The 19,941-nt window shown below is 35.9% G+C and overlaps 1 protein-coding gene across 1 annotated transcript in view; it reads left to right on the forward strand.

The window, feature by feature from the left end:
• The window catches only part of HDAC9 (histone deacetylase 9), a 742,193-nt gene extending 722,503 nt beyond the window's left edge, over positions 1 to 19,690 (forward strand). The window contains exon 26 of the mRNA XM_047094862.1: positions 19,476 to 19,690. Coding sequence (XP_046950818.1) covers positions 19,476 to 19,515 — 40 coding nt within the window. The 3' untranslated portion in view covers positions 19,516 to 19,690. The remainder of the gene's footprint in view (positions 1 to 19,475) is intronic.
• The last annotated feature ends 251 nt before the right edge of the window (positions 19,691 to 19,941 follow it).

The raw sequence follows: 19,941 nt of genomic DNA on the forward strand, positions 1-19,941 counted from the left end.
AATCATATTCCCTCTGTCAATAACATCACCATTAATTACACAGATCCTGCTACCTAGTACCTAGTTGGCAATTTTCCCAAGAATGTGCAAATTTGAACCGTTTTAGCTTTCTTACTTTTACTGGACATTCGGAGTTTAATGGATTTAACATCTTGCTTTGGTGAAGAGCAGGAGATGCATTGAATAAAATATTTCATTTTTATGGAAGTATTTTTCTTACTATAACCATTTAAGACCAGATTACCTGTCAAAAAAAAAGTTGTATAATACTGTATTAGAAGGCATCTTCATATGGGCATCTGGAGCATAAAGGGAAAACTTATTTCACTTCTTCGATAATATGAACTAACCCCCTGCAGTTCCCAGCTAAGAACCAAACCAAGTTCATAATGCAAAGGTGTTGCAATTATTCCCAAGGCCAAATGCAGTTAGTTGTCTGTCATCTGAGGACTATAAAACTGAGCAAACTAACATCTGTTAGTGTTGGATATAAAAGGAATATATTTGTTCTTTAGAATTCATTTAATATAGAGAAGTGAAGCTAAATTCCAACCTGAGTGAAATGAATTGTAAATAATTTTGCTTAGAATAATTAAGAATGATAAGTCATGTTATAAGCCCCAAGTAGTAAAAACAATCTCAGAACTTTGGCATGAATTCTCTCTATAAGTATGCTTTCTTATCCTCAGGTAAATAATGTGTTTGACTTCTGTTAATCAATGGGGACTTAACCCTGGCTTGAGTTCTCAGTGATTTTTTTTTAAGAGCTCACAGTGATTTTTAAGCTTCCTCTGATAGCAGAGAGAGAATGAGAATGGGAATGTTCTGATGTGTAGGGAAAACAGAGTTTAAGCTTGTGACCTGGATTCATGTTTGTTTACCAGTATGAAACACACGGTATCTATTTTGATTGATTTTTCTTATGAGAAGAAAAGTAGTTTTGCTTGAAATATTTTCCAAGGCTTTGCACTCACTTTTTCAGCAGAGAAAAAGAAAACTTCTTCTAGAATTGGCTTTTGCATTTCTATTGAACCATGCATGAATTTCATCAGAGAGAGTCAGAGACAGAGAACCCTTGAAAGCCACAGCACATTTGTTCTTTTCAGGGGCATGCTATTAGAATTGTCTCCCTACTCAATACAGGGAAGAAGACTTTCAGAATGAGATAAAAAGATGGAAATGTTCTTGGGTCTTTGTTATGAATGTAATATTATAAGTACACAGGAAATTAAAAAATTAGAAAAATCAGAATGCTAAATGAATGGAAAAGAGTGAAGGCAAGATTCTTTTTATAGGAAATTCTTGCCAGTTATTTTGGAGGATATATTGGTGTTTGGAGTGAGATGACTCATTTTGTACTAAGATTTTGGGTAAAGCAGCTCTTTTCCTGGCCAACTCATATCTGACTCATTTACCACTAGTGAATAAGGGATAAAATGCTCCTGGCTAAGAACCATTGTAAGTATTTTTTGTTCATTTTTCTTGGATGGGGGGGGGGGCAAAAGGGAGATGACAACACATTGCAAACAGTTATTTCATTTTTTACAACTTATTGATGGACCATGAAGAATAAATTATTAGAAAAAGGCTGATATGTGGGGATTCATTTTAGAGATGATTAACTGAAATACAGTTTTCAAAACATAGTTTTCAGGTGGCAAAGGACTCGAGTGAGAAAGAAATCAATAGCAGACCAGAAAAAAAAAAAGACAAAAAAATGAAAGGGGCCCAGTTATATGTTCAAAGATTATTTAAATAGATAGACCTGGTCACTTAGAAGAGAGAACTATGATTTTAGGTTTCTTCTTATTTGCTAGGAAACTTCACCTTTAAAAGATTATAGTTTGCATTGGTTGGATATCTGTTTCAAATGCTTCTACTTTGAAAAGGTCAGTGCAGTATTCAGGTTTATTCTTGGATACCAGTTCAGGCTGTGCTGAAAATGAAGAAAAATCTCTCTCTGACAATCAAAACTTCAGGATGATAAACTATTCAGTTATTGGGAACACATTTACAATCCAGAATTCCTGAGTGTTTCTTTCTCTTTTTTTAAACCAAAACAGAAACTGAAAGTTACATTTTCTTTTCTTTTTTTTTTTTTATGTTTATTTATTTTTTAGAGAGAGCATGTGAGCATGCGCAGAGGAGGGGAAGAGAGAGGGGGAGAGAGAATTGTAAGCAGGCCCATGCTATCCGCACAGAGCTGGGTGCAGGTCTTGATCTCACACTTGTGAGATCAAGACTTGAGCCAAAATCAAGAGTCAGACACTTAACCGACTGAGCCACCCAGGTACCCTGAAAGTTATATTTTTCAAATGTCAGTTTGACCTGTTGATTATAGTGTGAACCATGTTAGATTTTCTTAATACATTCCAATCTGGTTGTTTATTTAATTATTTAGTCTTCTAATTTTGGCAACTTTTCTCATGAGATGTTTTCAAGTCATTATATAATACAGAAGTATGAGAAAATATATGATTCTAAGCGTAGCCATTTTGTTTTTTGAATAACTGTCTTACTCATGAGTATAAAAAATGTATAATGATAAATTGGAAAATCCCAAGTATCATCTCCCTATCACTGGTGATAGTGAATGGCCTATCACTAGTGCCAAGGACATTTTCAACCACATTTTTCTGTATCTGAATATTTATATAGAAATATAGACTACTATTAAAGACACATCCATGTCTAGTATTCCTAGAAACACAACTTTGTTTTCTGTTCTTTAGGATTATATCTCCAAGGCTTCTAAAGCTAAATATTGCACAAATTATGCAGTTTTCTGATTTTTTTCTATGATGCCATTATTTTGAGCACTTGTTTATCTAACCAAGCAAACATTCCAATATAAACTTTATTCTGAATTTTCATCCAGTGTCAACAAAATCTTAGTTGAAAAATGGGCTAAGTGGGCTAACGATTTGGAAGCTCCTGGTAAAAGGAAGGATAATCTGTCCCTTCTTCTCTTCTTTTTCCTCTTCTTTCTGGGGACCATCTTTTTATCTCTGTTTTTTGGTGCCTATCATATGGTCATGGGGTATGTTTAAAGTCTGACGTAGCATGTTAGGGTTCAACCCAGTGCCCATTTATATATTTTAGGGTTCCTTCTGAATTCTTAAAAGAAGTGTTTTCTAAGGAAAAAGCACATTTGAATGGGACTATAAGTAAAATAAGATCACATGATAACTTCAGCTTCCTATCATTTCATCTTCATCTCTACTCCTTCACTCTTTTCTTCTTAACACTACAAAGGATGAATAGAGTCTGAATCAGCTTGCACAGATTCAAATCCCAGCACCAACTTAATAATTGTGTGGTCTCAGGCAAGTTACTTATCTCCCTGGGCATTGTTTTCCTTGTATTTAAAATGAAGGGAAAATTTCATAGGGTTTTGAGAAGAAAATGAAACAGTACATCTTAACACAATACCTAATACATAGTAAATACTCAGTACAGATTGGTTTCATTATTTTTTCCATCATTTTTCTTCTTCCACAATTTATTTTTGCCTCCTTTAATACATAGTTCATCATCCAGTGATGTGTATTAGAATATGGAGGCTGTACCTGGGCATCTATGGCTGACTGTTCATAGGTTAAATCAGTAGTACAGTCATTAAACACAAGGGATTGGCAAATAATCTCTAAGCAATAAATTGGTTGAGTTCATTAATCTGTAATTAGCTGACTTAACTCAAGACTTTCACAATGCCTAATACATTGTAGGTAATAAATAAATACTTAATGAATGAATGAATCCAAAGAGAGAAGATGAAATACTGTGAAAATGGTAACATTTTGTAATGATACCTTAGCAATTCTTGTCTCTCTCGATTTACTATGTTTTGTGAGAGAATTAGTATTTTTATATTTTTATAAGAGTTTTCAAAATGTTTATTTTATATGTATTTTTAATAGGACTAATTGACAATGTCAATTTTCAGATAACTAGAAACCATATCATAAAGATGGATTGACTGAATAAATACAATAAAGGAGGGAGGAGGCAGCAAAGTATCTTCCTGAATGGAGAAAGGAATTGTATTTAGGGAGGGAGACAAACATGGGAGTGATGCTGACAGATTACAGGATTATCCTCCAACCTGCGGAATGAGGAAAGAGAATATCCAGTCCATTCATTCTTTAAACACATCTGATTATTCTGTATGTGCTGGACAAAGTGTTGAGATTCAGGGTCACAAAGCTTCCTCACAGTCCCCAAAATGTTTATATACTTGAGGATTTTATTACTTTTCTATTGCTAGCTTTAAAAATTACTGTAAAATTAATCAGTGGCTTAAAATGACAGAAAGGTCAGAAGGCTGACAAGTCTCTAGGCTAAAATCAAGAGGTTAGCAGGGCTTGAGTCCTTTCCTGGAGGATCTAAGAGAGAATCTGCATCCTTGTCTTTTCCAGTTTCTAGAGGCTGCCTGTATTCCTTGGCTCATGACCCCCTTCTGTATCTACAAAACCAGCAGATATACATCCTGCTGACCTTTCTTCACTTATCACGTCTCTATCTGACTGAAAGAAGAAAGCTGGGAAAGCTGGCTTATAAACTGGGAAAGATTCCCTGCTTTGGAAGACTCATGATTAGATTAGCTCCACTAGGATAATTAAGATAATTTCTTCATCTCAAGGTACTTAACTTTAATCACATCTTCAAAGTCAGTTTTGCCATGCAAAGTGACTATATTCACAGCTTCCCAGGATTAGAACATAGACACCATTGGAGGCTATTATTCTTCCTACCATAGGATTAGACATGAGCAACCAACTATAATAAGTGACAAGTAATTTGCTATATTAAGCTGTAGAAAAAAAAGAAGACCTAACACAGACCAAGAAATGGGAAACAAATCACAGAGCAGAACAACTGAGCCAGGGTAGGAAAATATATAGGATTTCACCTAGTAAATAAGAAGAAAGGTATCTTGAGATAGAGACAATAGCTTGAGCAAACCATCTACTTTTTTAAACTTCTACTGCCAACACTGAGTCCAAAGTACCTTCATCTCTTGTCCAAACTCTTATAGTAGTTTCCTTACTAGTTCCCATATCCATTTTTGCTTCCTTTCTAATCCAGTTTCTACGGAGCAATCCGGGAGCTCTTCAAAACAAAACAAAACAAAACAAAACAAAAAAAACAACTGGAGAGCAAATCCTGTCATGCCTCTGCTTAAAACCCTTCATTGCCTTTCCATTCCATTCCATTAGCATTATCATTCTTAACAGGACTCATAAGCCTCCATGATCAGTGAACTTATTTCATTTTTTTTTCACTTGATCTTAGCCAAAAGGCCGAGAAGCGATATTTTTTTTTTCAAACTGGAACGTACCTTACATATACTAGTATGCACAAACAGATTTTTTTTTACCTATTCCATACTCAAATGAACATCACTCAGAACAAGATCAAGAATATTTTCCTCAGCCAGCAAGTTGCCTTGTGCCTCTTAGTCAACGCCATTTCCTCCAGAGGTAACTTGGTTTTTTTGTTTTTTTGTTTTTTGGTTTTTTAAAATAGTTTCAACACTGTAGATTAGTTCTGCCAAACATTAAGTTTAATTTAAAGGGAATCAGTAGGTCATACAGATTTTTGCCTGTCTTATTTTACTCCACTAAGCATAATGCTTTTGAGACCCATATAGTCAGTAGCTTGTTCATTTTTGTTACTGTGCAGTATCCTCCTGTATAAACACACCATAAGCTCTCTATCCTGTGGGTGGGCGTTTGGCTTGTTACCTACTTGGGGCTATTAATTTATTTCTCTGGGGGTTTTTAATGAGACATAATTGACATGTAGCATTATATTTTAGGTATAAAACATAATGATTTAATATATGTATATTTTGTGAAATAATCACCACAATAACCCTAGTTAACATCCATTAGCACACATAGTTATGATTTTTTCCTTGTCATGAGAACCCTTAAAATGTATTCTCTTAACATTTTTCAAACAAAAAACCACAGTGATATTAATTATAGTCACTATGAGGTACCTTACATCCCCAGGACTTATTTATTTTATAATTGGAAGTTTGTACCTTTAGACCACTTTTACCCATTTTACCTTCCTCTTACCCCTACCCTCATCTCTGGCAACTACCAGTCTGTTCTCTGTATGTGTAAGTTCAGAGGTTTGTGTAAGATTCCACAGGTAAGTGAGATCATATAGTATTTGCTTTCTCTGTCTGATTTATTTCTCTTAACATAATGTCCTCAAGGTCCATCCAAGTTGTCACAAATGCCAAGATTTTCTTCTTTTTATGGCTGAATAATACTCCATTGTGCCACATTTTCTTTATCCATTCATCCACTAATAAATACTTAGGTCGCTTTTATGTCTTGGCTATTTTAAATCATACCACAGTGAGTATGGGGCTGAATATATCTTTTCAAGTTAGTTTCTCATTTCCTTTGATAAATACCCAGAAGTGGAATTGCTGGATCATAATATAGCAGTTCTATTTTTAATTTTTTGAGGAACTCCCATAAAATGTTTTCATAGTGGCTGCACCAATGTACAATCCCACCATCAGTGCATAAGGGTTCTCTTTTCCCCTCATCCTTGCCATCATTTGTTATATGTTGTCTTTTTGATAATAGCCATTCTAACATGTATGAGATGGTATCTCATTGTGGTTTTGATTTGCATTTACCTGATGATTACTGGGCGTTTAGCACCTTGTCATGTCCTGTCAACCATCTGTGTGTCTTCTTTAGAAAAATGTCTACTCAGGTCCTCTGCCATTTAGGGCTATTATGAATAAAGCTATGAAAATTTATTATTGTGGTAAAAAGCATGTAACATAACATTTTCCTTCTGAACCATTTTTAAGTATACAGTAGTGTTAACTGTATGCCCATTATTGTGCAACATATCTCTAGAATTTTTTCATCTTGCAAAACTAAAGGTCTATACCTATTAAACAGCAATTTCTCTTTCCCCTATTCCCCAGCTCCTGGCAACCACTATTTTACTTTCTGTTTCTAACAATTCAACTGCTTTTGATACCTCATTTAAGTGGAATATGCAGTATTTGCCTTTTGTGACTGCCTTACCTCACTTAGCAAAATGTCCTCAAAGTTCATCCATATTGTAGTATATGATTAGGTTCTATCCTTTTTAGTGCTGAATAACTTTCCATTGTAGGCATATGCCACATTGTCTTTATCATTCGTCTATTAATGGACATTTAGGTTGCCTCCACCTCTTGGACACTGCGAATAATGCTTCAATGAATATGGTATGCAATTATCTCTTCAAGATCCTGTTTTCAATTCTTTTGGATATATACCCAGAACTGGAATTGCTGGATCATATGGTAATTATATTTTTAATTTTTTGAGGAACCTAAGTCTCTATGAAATTTTTGTACAAGTTTTTATTTTGTGAACACAGCACTCAATTTTCTTTGATATATACCTAGGAATAGAATCGCCAAGGTGTAGGGAAGCCATGTGTTTGTAATACACTTCCAAACTGCTCTCCAAAATGGTCGTGCCATCTTTCATTCCCATCAGCAATGAATGACTACTCCAATTACTTCATATCCTCACCTGCACTTTGTAAAATCAGTCTATAATTTTAGCCTTTCTAGCGGATATGTAATGGTATCTTACTGTGGTTTTTATATTTTTTTCCAAAGACCTATATTCATGTTAATATCATGCCCCTTGGCACATATACTCCATACTGTTTGGAATACTTTTCTTCCCTTTCTTCCCACTTGACCATGTACTGGCCTCCCCATTTTCTTCCACTTATCCAAAAAATTCAGATCAAATATCACCTCCTCTTCTTGGAGAATATTCACTGACCATCAGTCCCCAAATTAGGTCAGGTACCCCTGTTCTATTTTCTGTCTCCTCAATACTTGTAGTACCTAGAACAGAGCCAGGGTGCATAATAGACATGCAGTAATTATAATTTGAATCAGTGAGAGATTCAGTAAACTGTGGAGTGCCAGAATTAGTAGACATGTGGAGCTTTGGGAGCTGTGGGAAGGTAAGTGTGGCAGCCATTCTGGAAAGCAGTTTAGTACTATTTACTATACACACAGCATATTAACTAGTAATCCTGCTTCTGAAGATGGTCTTGTCTAAAGTCATTAAAGTATATATATAGTAGGAAGTTCACTACAGTTTTATTCATGGTGGGTAGACAGAGGGAGTCAAACCTGGGGTCCATTATTGGGAGAATGAAATAGTTAAAATGTGGCAGATATATATATATATATATATATATATATATATATATATATATATATATACACACACATATACATATATATACACACATATACATATATATATATATATATCATGGAGATACCATGTAGTACTTGGCAGTGACAGACTAGATAAACATAACTGCATGGATAGATCTAGTAAATGCAGAACTAAGTGAGAAAATTAAGCAACAGAAATTATATATATAATATATATATTATATATAATATATATAAATATGTAAGTTTATACATAATATGTAAATATATAAATATATTAATTACATAAAATAAAAATATATGCTCACAAAACAATAATATATAGCTCTGAAGAGTACCCTACAAACAAAATAATGTACATAACAGGCATTAGATTGTCTGCCTTGAAGGAGGAAGAAAAAGTAAGATAATAATGGGATTCAAACAAGTCAATGAAACAAGAGAAAACACATATTACTAAATGACATTATTCATATAAACAAAGAAATACTGTTTTAAAAATCATAGGAAATGAAATACATTTTGGGAAATGTACAAGAATGTAAGGCAAATACAAGAATTTAAATTTATGCTATATATTTTCTCAAGTTAAATTGTTTACTTTCTGCTTTATATTTTTGTAAGTTATCTTAACCTGTGATTGCTGGACTGAACAGATCCTTCTCTTAAATATATGTAATCTTCACCCTTTATTGACAGAGAATCATCAGTGTTCACTGTTAAGTTGGCTGGCTAGAGTAGAAGTTTATGTCTTCCAATTAGCCAAACTATTGTACTAAAATTTATCTTTGGAGGTTTTATTTTATACGTATTGTTGACCTTACTGTATCTGCATCTTACCTACTTACAAGTGGAATTAAATTTAAAAATGTAAAGATTGCATCTCTTCCCTTTCCCTATCTCTTTCCACAACTGTATTTTTGCTAATCAAGGTAAGCTTGGTGTATATGTACATTAATTATGGAAGTGGGGAGCCCCCACATTTCCAGAGCATTGCTTCTCACTGTTTCACACACAAAAAAATACATTAATGGGGCGCCTGGGTGGCTCAGTCAGTTAAGTGTCCGACTTCGGCTCAGGTCATGATCTCGCAGTCTGTGAGTTCGAGCCCTGCGTCAGGCTCTGTGCTGACAGCTCAGAGCCTGGAGCCTGCTTCGGATTCTGTGTCTTCCTCTCTCTCTGACCCTCCCCCGTTCATGCTGTGTCTCTCTCTGTCTCAAAAATAAATAAACGTTTAAAAAATTTTTTAAAAAAATATATTAAAAGGTCATTCCTCACCAAGTTCATTTTCTAAGTGTTTCACAAAGATGATTTCTTTTTAAAAAATCCTTTTAAAGAAATATGTAGACTATAAAACAGATATCTAGGGGATAGGAATTAAATAAAGACAATACCACCTCCACTGAAAGCTATGTATGTGAAAAGGGAAATACTATAAATTATCACAGTGGCAGATGTAAATAATACAGTTCTTCTGTAATTGTTCAACACTTTACAGTGTATAAAGCATGTTCTCTTAAATTACATCCCTGAGGGCAAGTCAAGGAATATTTCAGTTTTAAAGAGAAAATTGAGACTCTACAAATGTTGACTTGCTCAAAGTTAAATTTTAGAAAGTGGTAGAGCTGGGACTTAAGCACAGAGCATTTGCCTTGAAATCCAGGAGATTCTACAACTTTCTATGCTACTAACACTATCTCTATGCAGCAAGACACAGAGAGAATTGGTTAGTTATGTGGATGCATATTTGATTCAGTAGAAGGTGGGGATTAGTAAGTGGACTATTTCCAAAAAAGTGGTTAGTATGAAATAATTTTTTTTTTTACTTTAGAGAGAAAGTTCATGAGTCAAGGAGACAGAGAGAGGGAGAGAGAGAGAGAGGGAGAGAGAATCTTAAGCAGGACTCACACTTGGTGCGGAGCTAGACATGGGGCTTGATCCCACAACTCGGGGATCATGGACCTGAGCCGAAATCAAGAGTTGGACATTCAACTGACTGAGCCACCCAGGTGCCCCAAAGCATGAAATGATTTTGAAGGGAGGAAAGAGAAGAGAAGCATCTGTTCATGTCCTCAGAGTCTAGGCTGGACATATATGTATCTGAAGAATGCACAGATCATCCACCAAGGATAGATATGTGTTACTTACATCTGTGACCCATGGAATGTTTTCTCTCTATACTATTGTCTCTGAAATTCCAGCCATAATTGAGTCCTGGGTATGGGGGTAAAGATCATCTTATTGTAGATTTGGGTTAGAAATAGGAAAATTCAGGTTAGGGGAATGATGTCACTATTATGGGAGAGCAGAGACCTGAGCTTTTTTCCCCCAACAAAGATCAATAATTGGATACCTGTCCACGAACAAAAACAGCTCTGGGAGAGCTTAGCAGTCTACTCACAAACTTTAGCAGAACAGTGGAACAGAAAACCTGAGAATAACCACATAAAAAGGGAATGAAGAACAGCTTCATTTTGCCTGAGTCATCCATTCTCCAGACTGACACTACTGAGCACCAGGAGGGCCTCAGCTAGAAAGAGTTCCCCTTGCTGGGAAGAGGAGAGTGGGATGAGTGACCAGCATCCCCACCCTTTTGGGACACTGCAGGAAGGACCTACTTCAGTTTCACCCCACCCAGAGAACTGGCAAAGCTGAGACATGTAGAGATGGCCTGGAACAAGGAAGAAGTGTGGACACAACCAGTATCAGAAATGCAATGGGAGGGGCGCCTGGGTGGCTCAGTCGGTTGGGCGACCGACTTCGGCTCAGGTCATGATCTCACGGTCCGTGAGTTCAAGCCCCGCATCAGGCTCTGTGCTGACACCTCAGAGCCTGGAGCCTGTTTCAGATTCTGTGTCTCCCTCTCTCTCTGACCCTCCCCCGTTCATGCTCTGTCCTTCTCTGTCTCAAAAATAAATAAATGTAAAAAAAAAAAAATTAAAAAAAAAAAAAAGAAATGCAATGGGAGTGATCGTGGTTCCCAGTGACATGCTCTGCAGGGAACCCAGTAGCTTTTACTGCTGAAGAAACCAATGTCCAAAACAGCTCCTTCAGACCCCCTGGAGATTTTACACCAGGCTTTTACCCCAGAGGTTTTCATGTTCATGTTATCTAGTTTCCCAAGTCTCTCCTCATTTCTTCCCTCTGTCCCCCATGCCTCTGCAGCCTGGGATTTATACTGGCAGCAGCCCCAGCTTCTGTGGCTGCACCAGTGCAAGACACCAACCTGGACCCCTGCCATTCATCCACCACCATGCACAGACTCAGGGATAGCCCCTCCAGCTGTGCACCAGCACGCTGCTGGCCTGACTCCCATCACCAGCCTCCACTACCATTTGTGCACCCATAGCAAGACCCTGCAGCCATGGGAGTCCATTCTGACAGTCATGGCCCCCATAACTGGCAGAGGACAGGATTCAGCCCTATCTTCTGTCTCTGGCCTGAACTCTTGAGCCCAGATGCAGCTAGGCCCTTCAACTCTGTACCTGCATACTCCTGGCCAACTCACTAGCCTCAACTGCCATGTTTATACCTATGGTGAGGCCTTGCAGCCACAGGAGCATACTCCAAAAGTCAAGGCCCACAAAGTTTCATGTAGGCCCACATCTAAACCTGACTCAGACCCAGTGATTTGAACCATTGGGCTCAACTGCATCTAGCCCCTTCAGCTGTGTCCTTGCACCCCACTAACCTGAATCCCAGCATTGGCCTCCACTGCTGCGCCCCTGGGAAGGCCTTGTAATCACAGGAGTGATTATGAATTATTGGAATCTCAGTAGAAGAAGGTGACAGAAAGCTTATTTAAAGTAATAATGGCTTAAGGTGCCTGGGTGGCTCATTCAGTTGAGAGTCCAAATCAATTTCTGCTCAGGTCGTGATCTCGTGGTTTGTGGGATCAAACCCCACGTCAGGCTCTGCACTGACATTGTGGAGCCTGCTTGGGATTATCTCTATCCCTCTCTCCTGCCTCTCCCACCCTCAAAATTAATAAACTTAAAAAATACAAAGTAGTAGTGGCTGACCTTCCCAAACCTGAGGAAAGATTTAGATAACCTGGGTTCATGAGACTAATAGGTCAGCTCAAAATTCCAATACAAAATTATATTCTTGGGGGTGCCTGGGTGGCTCAGTCAGTTAAGTGTCCAACTGATTTCAGCTCTGATCATGATCTCGTGGTAGTGAGATTCTCTTTCTCCATCTCTTTCTCCCCCTCTCCCCCACTCATGTTTGTGCGCTCTCTCTCTCTGTCTCTGTCTCTCTCTCACCACAAAACAAAACCAAAAAAAAAAAGACCTTCTGTAAGACACATTATAATAAAACTCTCTAAATCAAAGACAAAGAGAAATTTAAAAGTATCAAGAAAAAAAAATTATCTCATACTAGGGAACTTCAGTAAAGATATCAGTGGTTTTCTCAGCAAAAACCTTGTAAGCCAGGAAAGAGTGGGGTAATATATTCAAATGCTGAAAATAAAAAACTGTCAACCAGGATAGTTTATTTAGCAGAGTGGTCCTTCAGAAATGAAGGTGAGATAAATTTTTTTCCAAACCACAGAGGCTGAGTAAATTCATCACACAACACCTGCCTTAGAAGAAATGCTGAAAGTATTTCTTATAAGCTGAAGAGAAAGAATGATACTGAATAACTTGAAAACATGAAAATATTCTGTATACTAGTAAAGGTAAGAATACAGTCAGAATCAGAATGTTCTAATACTGTAATATGATGTTGTATTAACCACTTAACTCTAGTGTAAGAGTTAAAGGGCAAAAGTATTAAAAATAGATATAGGTACAATAATTTCTTAACAGATACATAGTATAAAAAGATGTAAAGTGTGACATAAAAAGCGTAAAATGTAGGGAGGAGGAGTAAAAGGGTAGAATTTTGCATGTGAGCAAAGTTAAGTTGTTATCAGATTAAATAGACTGTTATATGTACAAGATGTTTCAAGTAGGCCTCAGACTAACCACAAAACAAAAAGCTATAGTAGGTACACATGAGATAAAGAGAATGGAATCAAACTATACCACTAAGAAGAAATATCAATTCAAAGTGAAGACATCAAGAAAGGAAGAAAGGAACAAAGGGACTACAAAACAGCTAGAAAGCAATTAACAAAATGGTAAGTTCTTAGTTATCAACAATTATTTTAAATGTAAATGGATTAGATTCTTCAATCAAAAGGCGTAGCATGGCTAAGTGAATTTAAACAAACAAACAATACCATCTACATACTGCCTATAAAAGACTACTTTAGCTTTAAGGACAAACATAGGCTCAGAGTCAAAGAATGGAAAAGACACTTCATGCAAATGGAAACACAGAATAGAGCAGGAGTGGCAGTATGTATGTAACAAAAAATAAATTTTGGGTCTAAAACTGTAATAAGAGGCAAAGGTCATTATATGTTGATAAGTAGGTCAGCTAATCAAGAGGATACAATTATAAATATACATGCCACCAACATTGTAACACCTAAATAAATTAAGCAAATACTAATGGGTCTGAAGGGAGTAATATACAACAATACAATAATAGTAGGTGACTTCAGTACTCCACTTTCTACAATGGTTACATCATTCAGAGAGAAAATCAGTAAGAAAATATTGGACTTGAGCTACACTTTACAGCAAATGGATCTAACAAACATAAACAGAACATTTCATCCAACAGCAGGAAAATATACATTTTTTGCTCAAGTGAACAAGGATCATTCTCTAGGACAAATCAAATGTTATGTCACAATACAAGTCTTAGCAAATTTTAAGACTGAAATTATACCAAGTATGTTTTCTGACCACAATGGTATGAAACTCCGAACCCATTGCAGGGGGAAAACTGGAAAATTCACAAATATATGGAAATTTTAACACACTCTTGAACTAATTGTTCAAGGATGAAATCAAAAGAAAATTAAAAAATGTCTTGAAATAAATATCTTGAAGCAAACAAAAATGGAAACAGAATATACCAAAACTTATGGGATAAAGGGAAAGCAGTGTTAAGAGGCAAATTTGCAACAGTAAATGCCTCAATAAATAAATAATCTCAAAACACCCAAGTTTACATCTTAAGGAACTTCTAGAAAAAAAAACAAACTAAGCCCAAAGTTGCTAGAAGAAAGTACATAACAAAAATCACAGCAGAAATAAATGAAATAGAGAATAGAAAAACAATAGGAAAGATGAATAAAATTAAGAGTTGATTCTTTGAAAACTAAAAAGGTTGACAAACCTTTAGCTAGACTTACCAAGAAAGAAGACTCAAATAATAAAATTATTAATGAAACAGGATACAACTAATACCATATAAATACAAGTGGCATAAGAAACTACTATGAACAGTTATATGCCAACAAATTGGATAACCTACAAGAAATTAATAAATTCCTAGAAATATACAATATACCAACACTGAATCATGAAGAAATAGAAAATCTGAACAGACCAATAATGAGTAAGGAAATTGGATCAGTAATCAAAAACCTCTCAAACAAAATTCCAGTCCCAGATGGTTTCACTGGTGAATTCTTCTAAACCTTTAAAGAAGAATTAACAGCAGTTCTCAAACTTGTCCAAAAAATCATAAAGAAGAGAATACTCTCAAACGTCTCTTAATATACCCCATATTGCCTCAATATCACAGTCAGATACTACAAGGATTCTACAAAAAAAGGAAAATTATAGGCCAACACCCTGATGAACATTGATGTGAAAATCCTCAACAAAATACCAAGTAATTTCAACTACACATTTAAAAGGTAATACAACATCATCAAGTGGAATTTATCCCTAGGATGGTTCAACATATGCAAATCAATCACCATGATACACCACATTAATAGAATGGAGGATAAAAATCATCTGATTCTCTCAATAAGTGCAGGGAAAACAACTGACAACATTTAACATCCTTTCATAATGAAAACTCTCAACAAATTAGGTATAGAAGGAACATACCTCAACATAATAAAGGCCATATGACAGACCCACAGCTAACATCATACTCAACAGTAAAAGTTGAATACTGTCCCTCTAAGATCAGAAACTACATAAGAGTACCTATTCTCACCACTCCTATTCTACATTGTACTGGAAGTCCTACCAAGAGCAATTAGGGAAGAAAAAGATACAAAAGGCATCCAAACAAGAAAAGAAGAAGTAAAATTATCTCTGTTTGCTAGTTGCAGAATACAAAATAAGATCTATATACCAAAAAGAAGACTCTGATGAAAGAAACTGAAAATGACACAAAGAAGGTTTAACTGTTTGGAAGTGTCCATACACCAAAGTCATCTATAGAGTCAGTGAAATTCCTATCAGAATTCCAATGGCATTTTCCACAAAAATAGAAGAAAAAAAATCCTCAAATTCATATGGAATGACAAAAGACCCTGTATAGCCAAAACAATCTTGAGAAAGAACAAAGCTGGAAGCATCACACATCCTGAGTTAAAACTGTTCAAAGCTGTAGTAGTCAAAACAGTATGACACTGTCATAAAAGCAAACATAAACCAATGAAACAGAACAGTCAGCCCAGAAATAAACCCTCACATATACAGTCAACTAATATTACCAAGGGAGCCAAGAATATTCAAAGGGGAAATAATCTCTTCAGTAAATGGTATTGAGAAAACTGGACATTCCCATGAAAAAGAATGAAATTGGACCCTATCATACACCACTCACAAAAATTAACCTGAAGTGGATTAAAGACTTACATGAAGACCTGAAACTATAAACATAGTTATAGTTTAGAAAAAAAATAAGGAAAAAAGCTTCTTGACTTTGGTCTTTTGCAATGAATTTTTTGGATATGACAAAAAGAAGAAAAAGCAACAAAAGCAAAAATATAAACATGTGTAACTACATCAACCTAAAAGTTTTGCACAGCAAAAGAAACAATCAACAAAATGAAAAGGCAACCTATGATATAGAAAATATTTGCAAACACATGTATATATGTGATATATGGTATATTTGCAAATCATGATACATATATAAGGGGTTGATATTCAAAATATATATGGAACTCATACAATTCAATGGCAAAAAGTAATAATTTGATTAAAAAATGGACAAAGGACCAGAACAGATATTTTTCTAAAGAAAACATACAGATGGCCAACAGGTATATGAAAAGATGTTCAACATCATTAATCATTAGGGAAATGCAAATCAAAACCACAATGAGATACCATTTTACATCAGTTAAAATGGCTAGCATGAGAAAGACAAGAGATAATAAATGTTAGTGATGGAGATTGCTTAATAAATTAAAAATAGAACTACCATGTGATGCAGCAACCTCACTACAGGGTATATAATCCAGAGGAAACAAAATCAGTATCCTGAAGAAATATCTGCACTCTCATGTTCATTGCAGCATTGCTCACTACAGCCAAGACAAGGAACAACCTAACACCTGTCTCCATTGATGGATGAATGGATAAAGAAAATGTGGTATAAACTTCCAATGGAATATTATTCAGCCATAAAAGAGATTCAACATGAGTGAACCTGAGGGCATTAGGCTAAGTGACATAAGGCAGACAAAGATAAATACTCATTTGTATGATCTTACCTATATGTGAAATCTAAACCTATTGAACTCAGTATGTATATAAGATGATGGATTCTTTTTTTTTAATGTTTATTTTTGAGACAGAGAAAGAGCAAGAGTAGGGGAGAGACAGAAAGAGAGGGAGACACAGAATCCGAAGCAGGCTCCAGGCTCCGAGCTGTCAACACAGAGCCCGATGAGGGACTTGAACCCATGAACTGTGAGATCATGACCTGAGCTGAAGTCGGACGCTCAACCAACTGAGCCACCCAGGCCCCCAGATGATGGATGTTAACTAAACCTATTATGATAATCATTTCACAATATATGTAAGCCAAACCATCATACTGTACACCTTAAACTTATTCAATTATATATGTCAATTATTTCTCAGTAAAACTGGAAAAAGCCCACATTGAACTGATAGAAACAGAGAATAGATTGTTAGTTACCAGGGGCTGGGAGTTGGGGGAAATGGGACAATGTCGGTCAAAGGGTACACACTTTCATTTATAAGATGAATCGATTCCAAGGATGTAATGTAAGGCAAGGTGACTATAATTAACAGTAATGTATGCATGAAAGTTGCTATGAGATTAAATCTTGAATGTTCTTACCATAACAACAACCAGATGGTACTTACATGAAGTGAAAGATGTGTGTTTGTGGTAAACATTTTGCAATATATTTGTGTATCGAGTCATCACATTCTACACCTTAAACTTACACAATGTTGTATGTCAGTTGGATCTCAATAAAGCTAAAAAAAAATAGGAAAACTCAGTTTCCATTAGAGTTTTCTTCTCAGCATGCTGATAATTTTAGTTTGGAAAGATTTTAATAGAGTATGACTCATTTAAATAGTTTTTTTTTAATCTTATATAACAATGCTAAATGCTTTCTCACAACCTCCTTATCCAGTATACTCTTGGACAGGCTATAACTTCCTAAGAAATGATTTTTTTTTTTTAGTACTCACGTGGACTGATTTGGCACCCCTTTAGGAAATGTCAAATAATGAATATCTGATATTTCTCATGCTTTAGAGGATGCATTAAAATCCTTTTTATTACCATCTCATTGATATTATAAAAACACTAAGTTAAAATGGCAACTACTTGGGGCACCTGGGTGGCTCAGTCGGTTAAGTGTCCGACTTTAGCTCAGGTCACGATCTCTCGGTTCATGAGCTGGAGCCCCGTGCCGGGCTCTGTGTTGACAGTGGAGCCTGGAGTCTGCTTCAATTCTATGTCTCCCTCTCTCTGCCCCTCTCCTGCTCGCACTCTCTCTCTCTCTCTCTCTCTCTCTCTCTCTCTGTCTCTCAAAAATAAATAAACGCTAAAAATTTTTTTTAATGGCAACTACTTTATTTATAGATGCATAGAAATCTTGATTTATTTTCCTTATAAATGTATAAAACAACATGGCTAAATAGTTAATTTGTCTTCAGGAGCAGCTTTGTTTTAAACATAGCATTTTTTTTCCATTATGAAAGTAACTCATAGAATCATGGCAAGTATAAACTATATGAAAAAAATGAAAACCACCTATCTATTACTGCACCATCCAAAGAGAACCATCATCCAAATATTGTTTCCTTAGTTTCCTGTGGTAGCATAGGCATAACTCTGTATCTCTGAACCATTCACACAATTGTATGCATATGTTAGATGACAAAGGGACAGATCCAAAGTATTAAATAACTAATGTCTCATAGTGTTTATTGTTTACAAGTCAAGTTTGTATCTTTTTTTTTAACCTTACCTAATTCTGTAAGGAACATTTTTTCCCTCTGGTTTTGAACCTGAAGCCACTGCTTCATGGGAGTGCAACATTAGCAGTTACAACATTAGCAAATCGCAGAGCTCAGACTCAAACTCACTTCTCTCGGCGTCTCAAATCCCAGTAGTCTTCCTCAACAATCCAACTACCTCATGTATTTGGATTTCTCCTACAATCTGTCCTTTTGACTAAATTAAAAATCATTCTAAAAGTTTGCCTTAAAACACCCTCAGAGTGTTACTAAATTAAGTTTAAATATCAAGTATAAATTTCCAAGCAATTAGTTTTGGTTTTGCCTGAGCAGAACACCCCACAGATGATGCCGAATAAAAACTATTTACACACTTCCATAGAGCATTTCTTGTAAAAATGTTGGGTCTGTAGCAGCGATTTACTAATCAAATTCAGAATTTGATTTGAAATGCCTCCGGCAGGCAGCCAATCCAGTTATGAAAGAACAGAAGCAAAAACTAGAGCCCTGGTGAGTCTCCTCCAGAAGCTAGATGGGTCCTTTGCTCTCATTAGCAAACTGGTTCCATAGGAAATAATTGTGATTGCTCCTAAAATAAAATATTGTAGTTAATTTTTTCAATAAATTATTGGACTGTACTAGACACAAAACATGTACATTTCAGAATCTAGACTTATAAAATATTTTGACATGTTTTAATATAAACAGGAACATTTCCAATGATTGCTTGGATCTAAAATGTTTTTCCACTTGACATTTGTTTATACTTCCTAGGAAAGAAACTCTATTTATGGATAACTGAATAACACAAATAAACATTAGAGAGAGCTGAAAAATCAGCTTTGATTATGCATGAAAATCTACAATGTCATTGTGTACTCTTATGCCGTATTCTGATTGCCTGTTTATTTTTACAGAACTGCTGGTGAGCCTATGGAAGAGGAGCCAGCCTTGTGAAGTGCCAAGCACACCCCCCCCACCATATTTCCTGTGTGTGACATCATTGTGTATCCCCCCACCCAGCACCCTCAGACATGTCTTGTCTGCTGCCTGGGTGGCACAGATTCGATGTAACATAAACACTGGGCACAAAATTCTGAACAGCAGCTTCACTTGTTCTTTGGATGGACTTGAAAAGGCATTAAAGATTCCTTAAACATAACCGTTGTGAGTCTAAAGTTACAGTAAACCATGATTGGAAGAAACTGCTTCCAGCATACTTTTAATATGCTGAGTGACCCACCCCCACGCCCAAAGTTTAAACTAGTAACATCCAGTACAGCATTAGATACTGTTAATTGTGGATGCTACAACAGCCAGCAAAATTTTGGGCAAAACCTAAGAAATATTCATTCCTGACATTCTGATCAGTTTTTTTTATTG

This window comes from Lynx rufus, unplaced genomic scaffold (assembly GCF_022079265.1).
Source record: "Lynx rufus isolate CCGP_SWC_20201006 ecotype Redwood Valley unplaced genomic scaffold, mLynRuf1.p SCAF_4, whole genome shotgun sequence".
Lineage (NCBI taxonomy): Eukaryota > Metazoa > Chordata > Mammalia > Carnivora > Felidae > Lynx > Lynx rufus.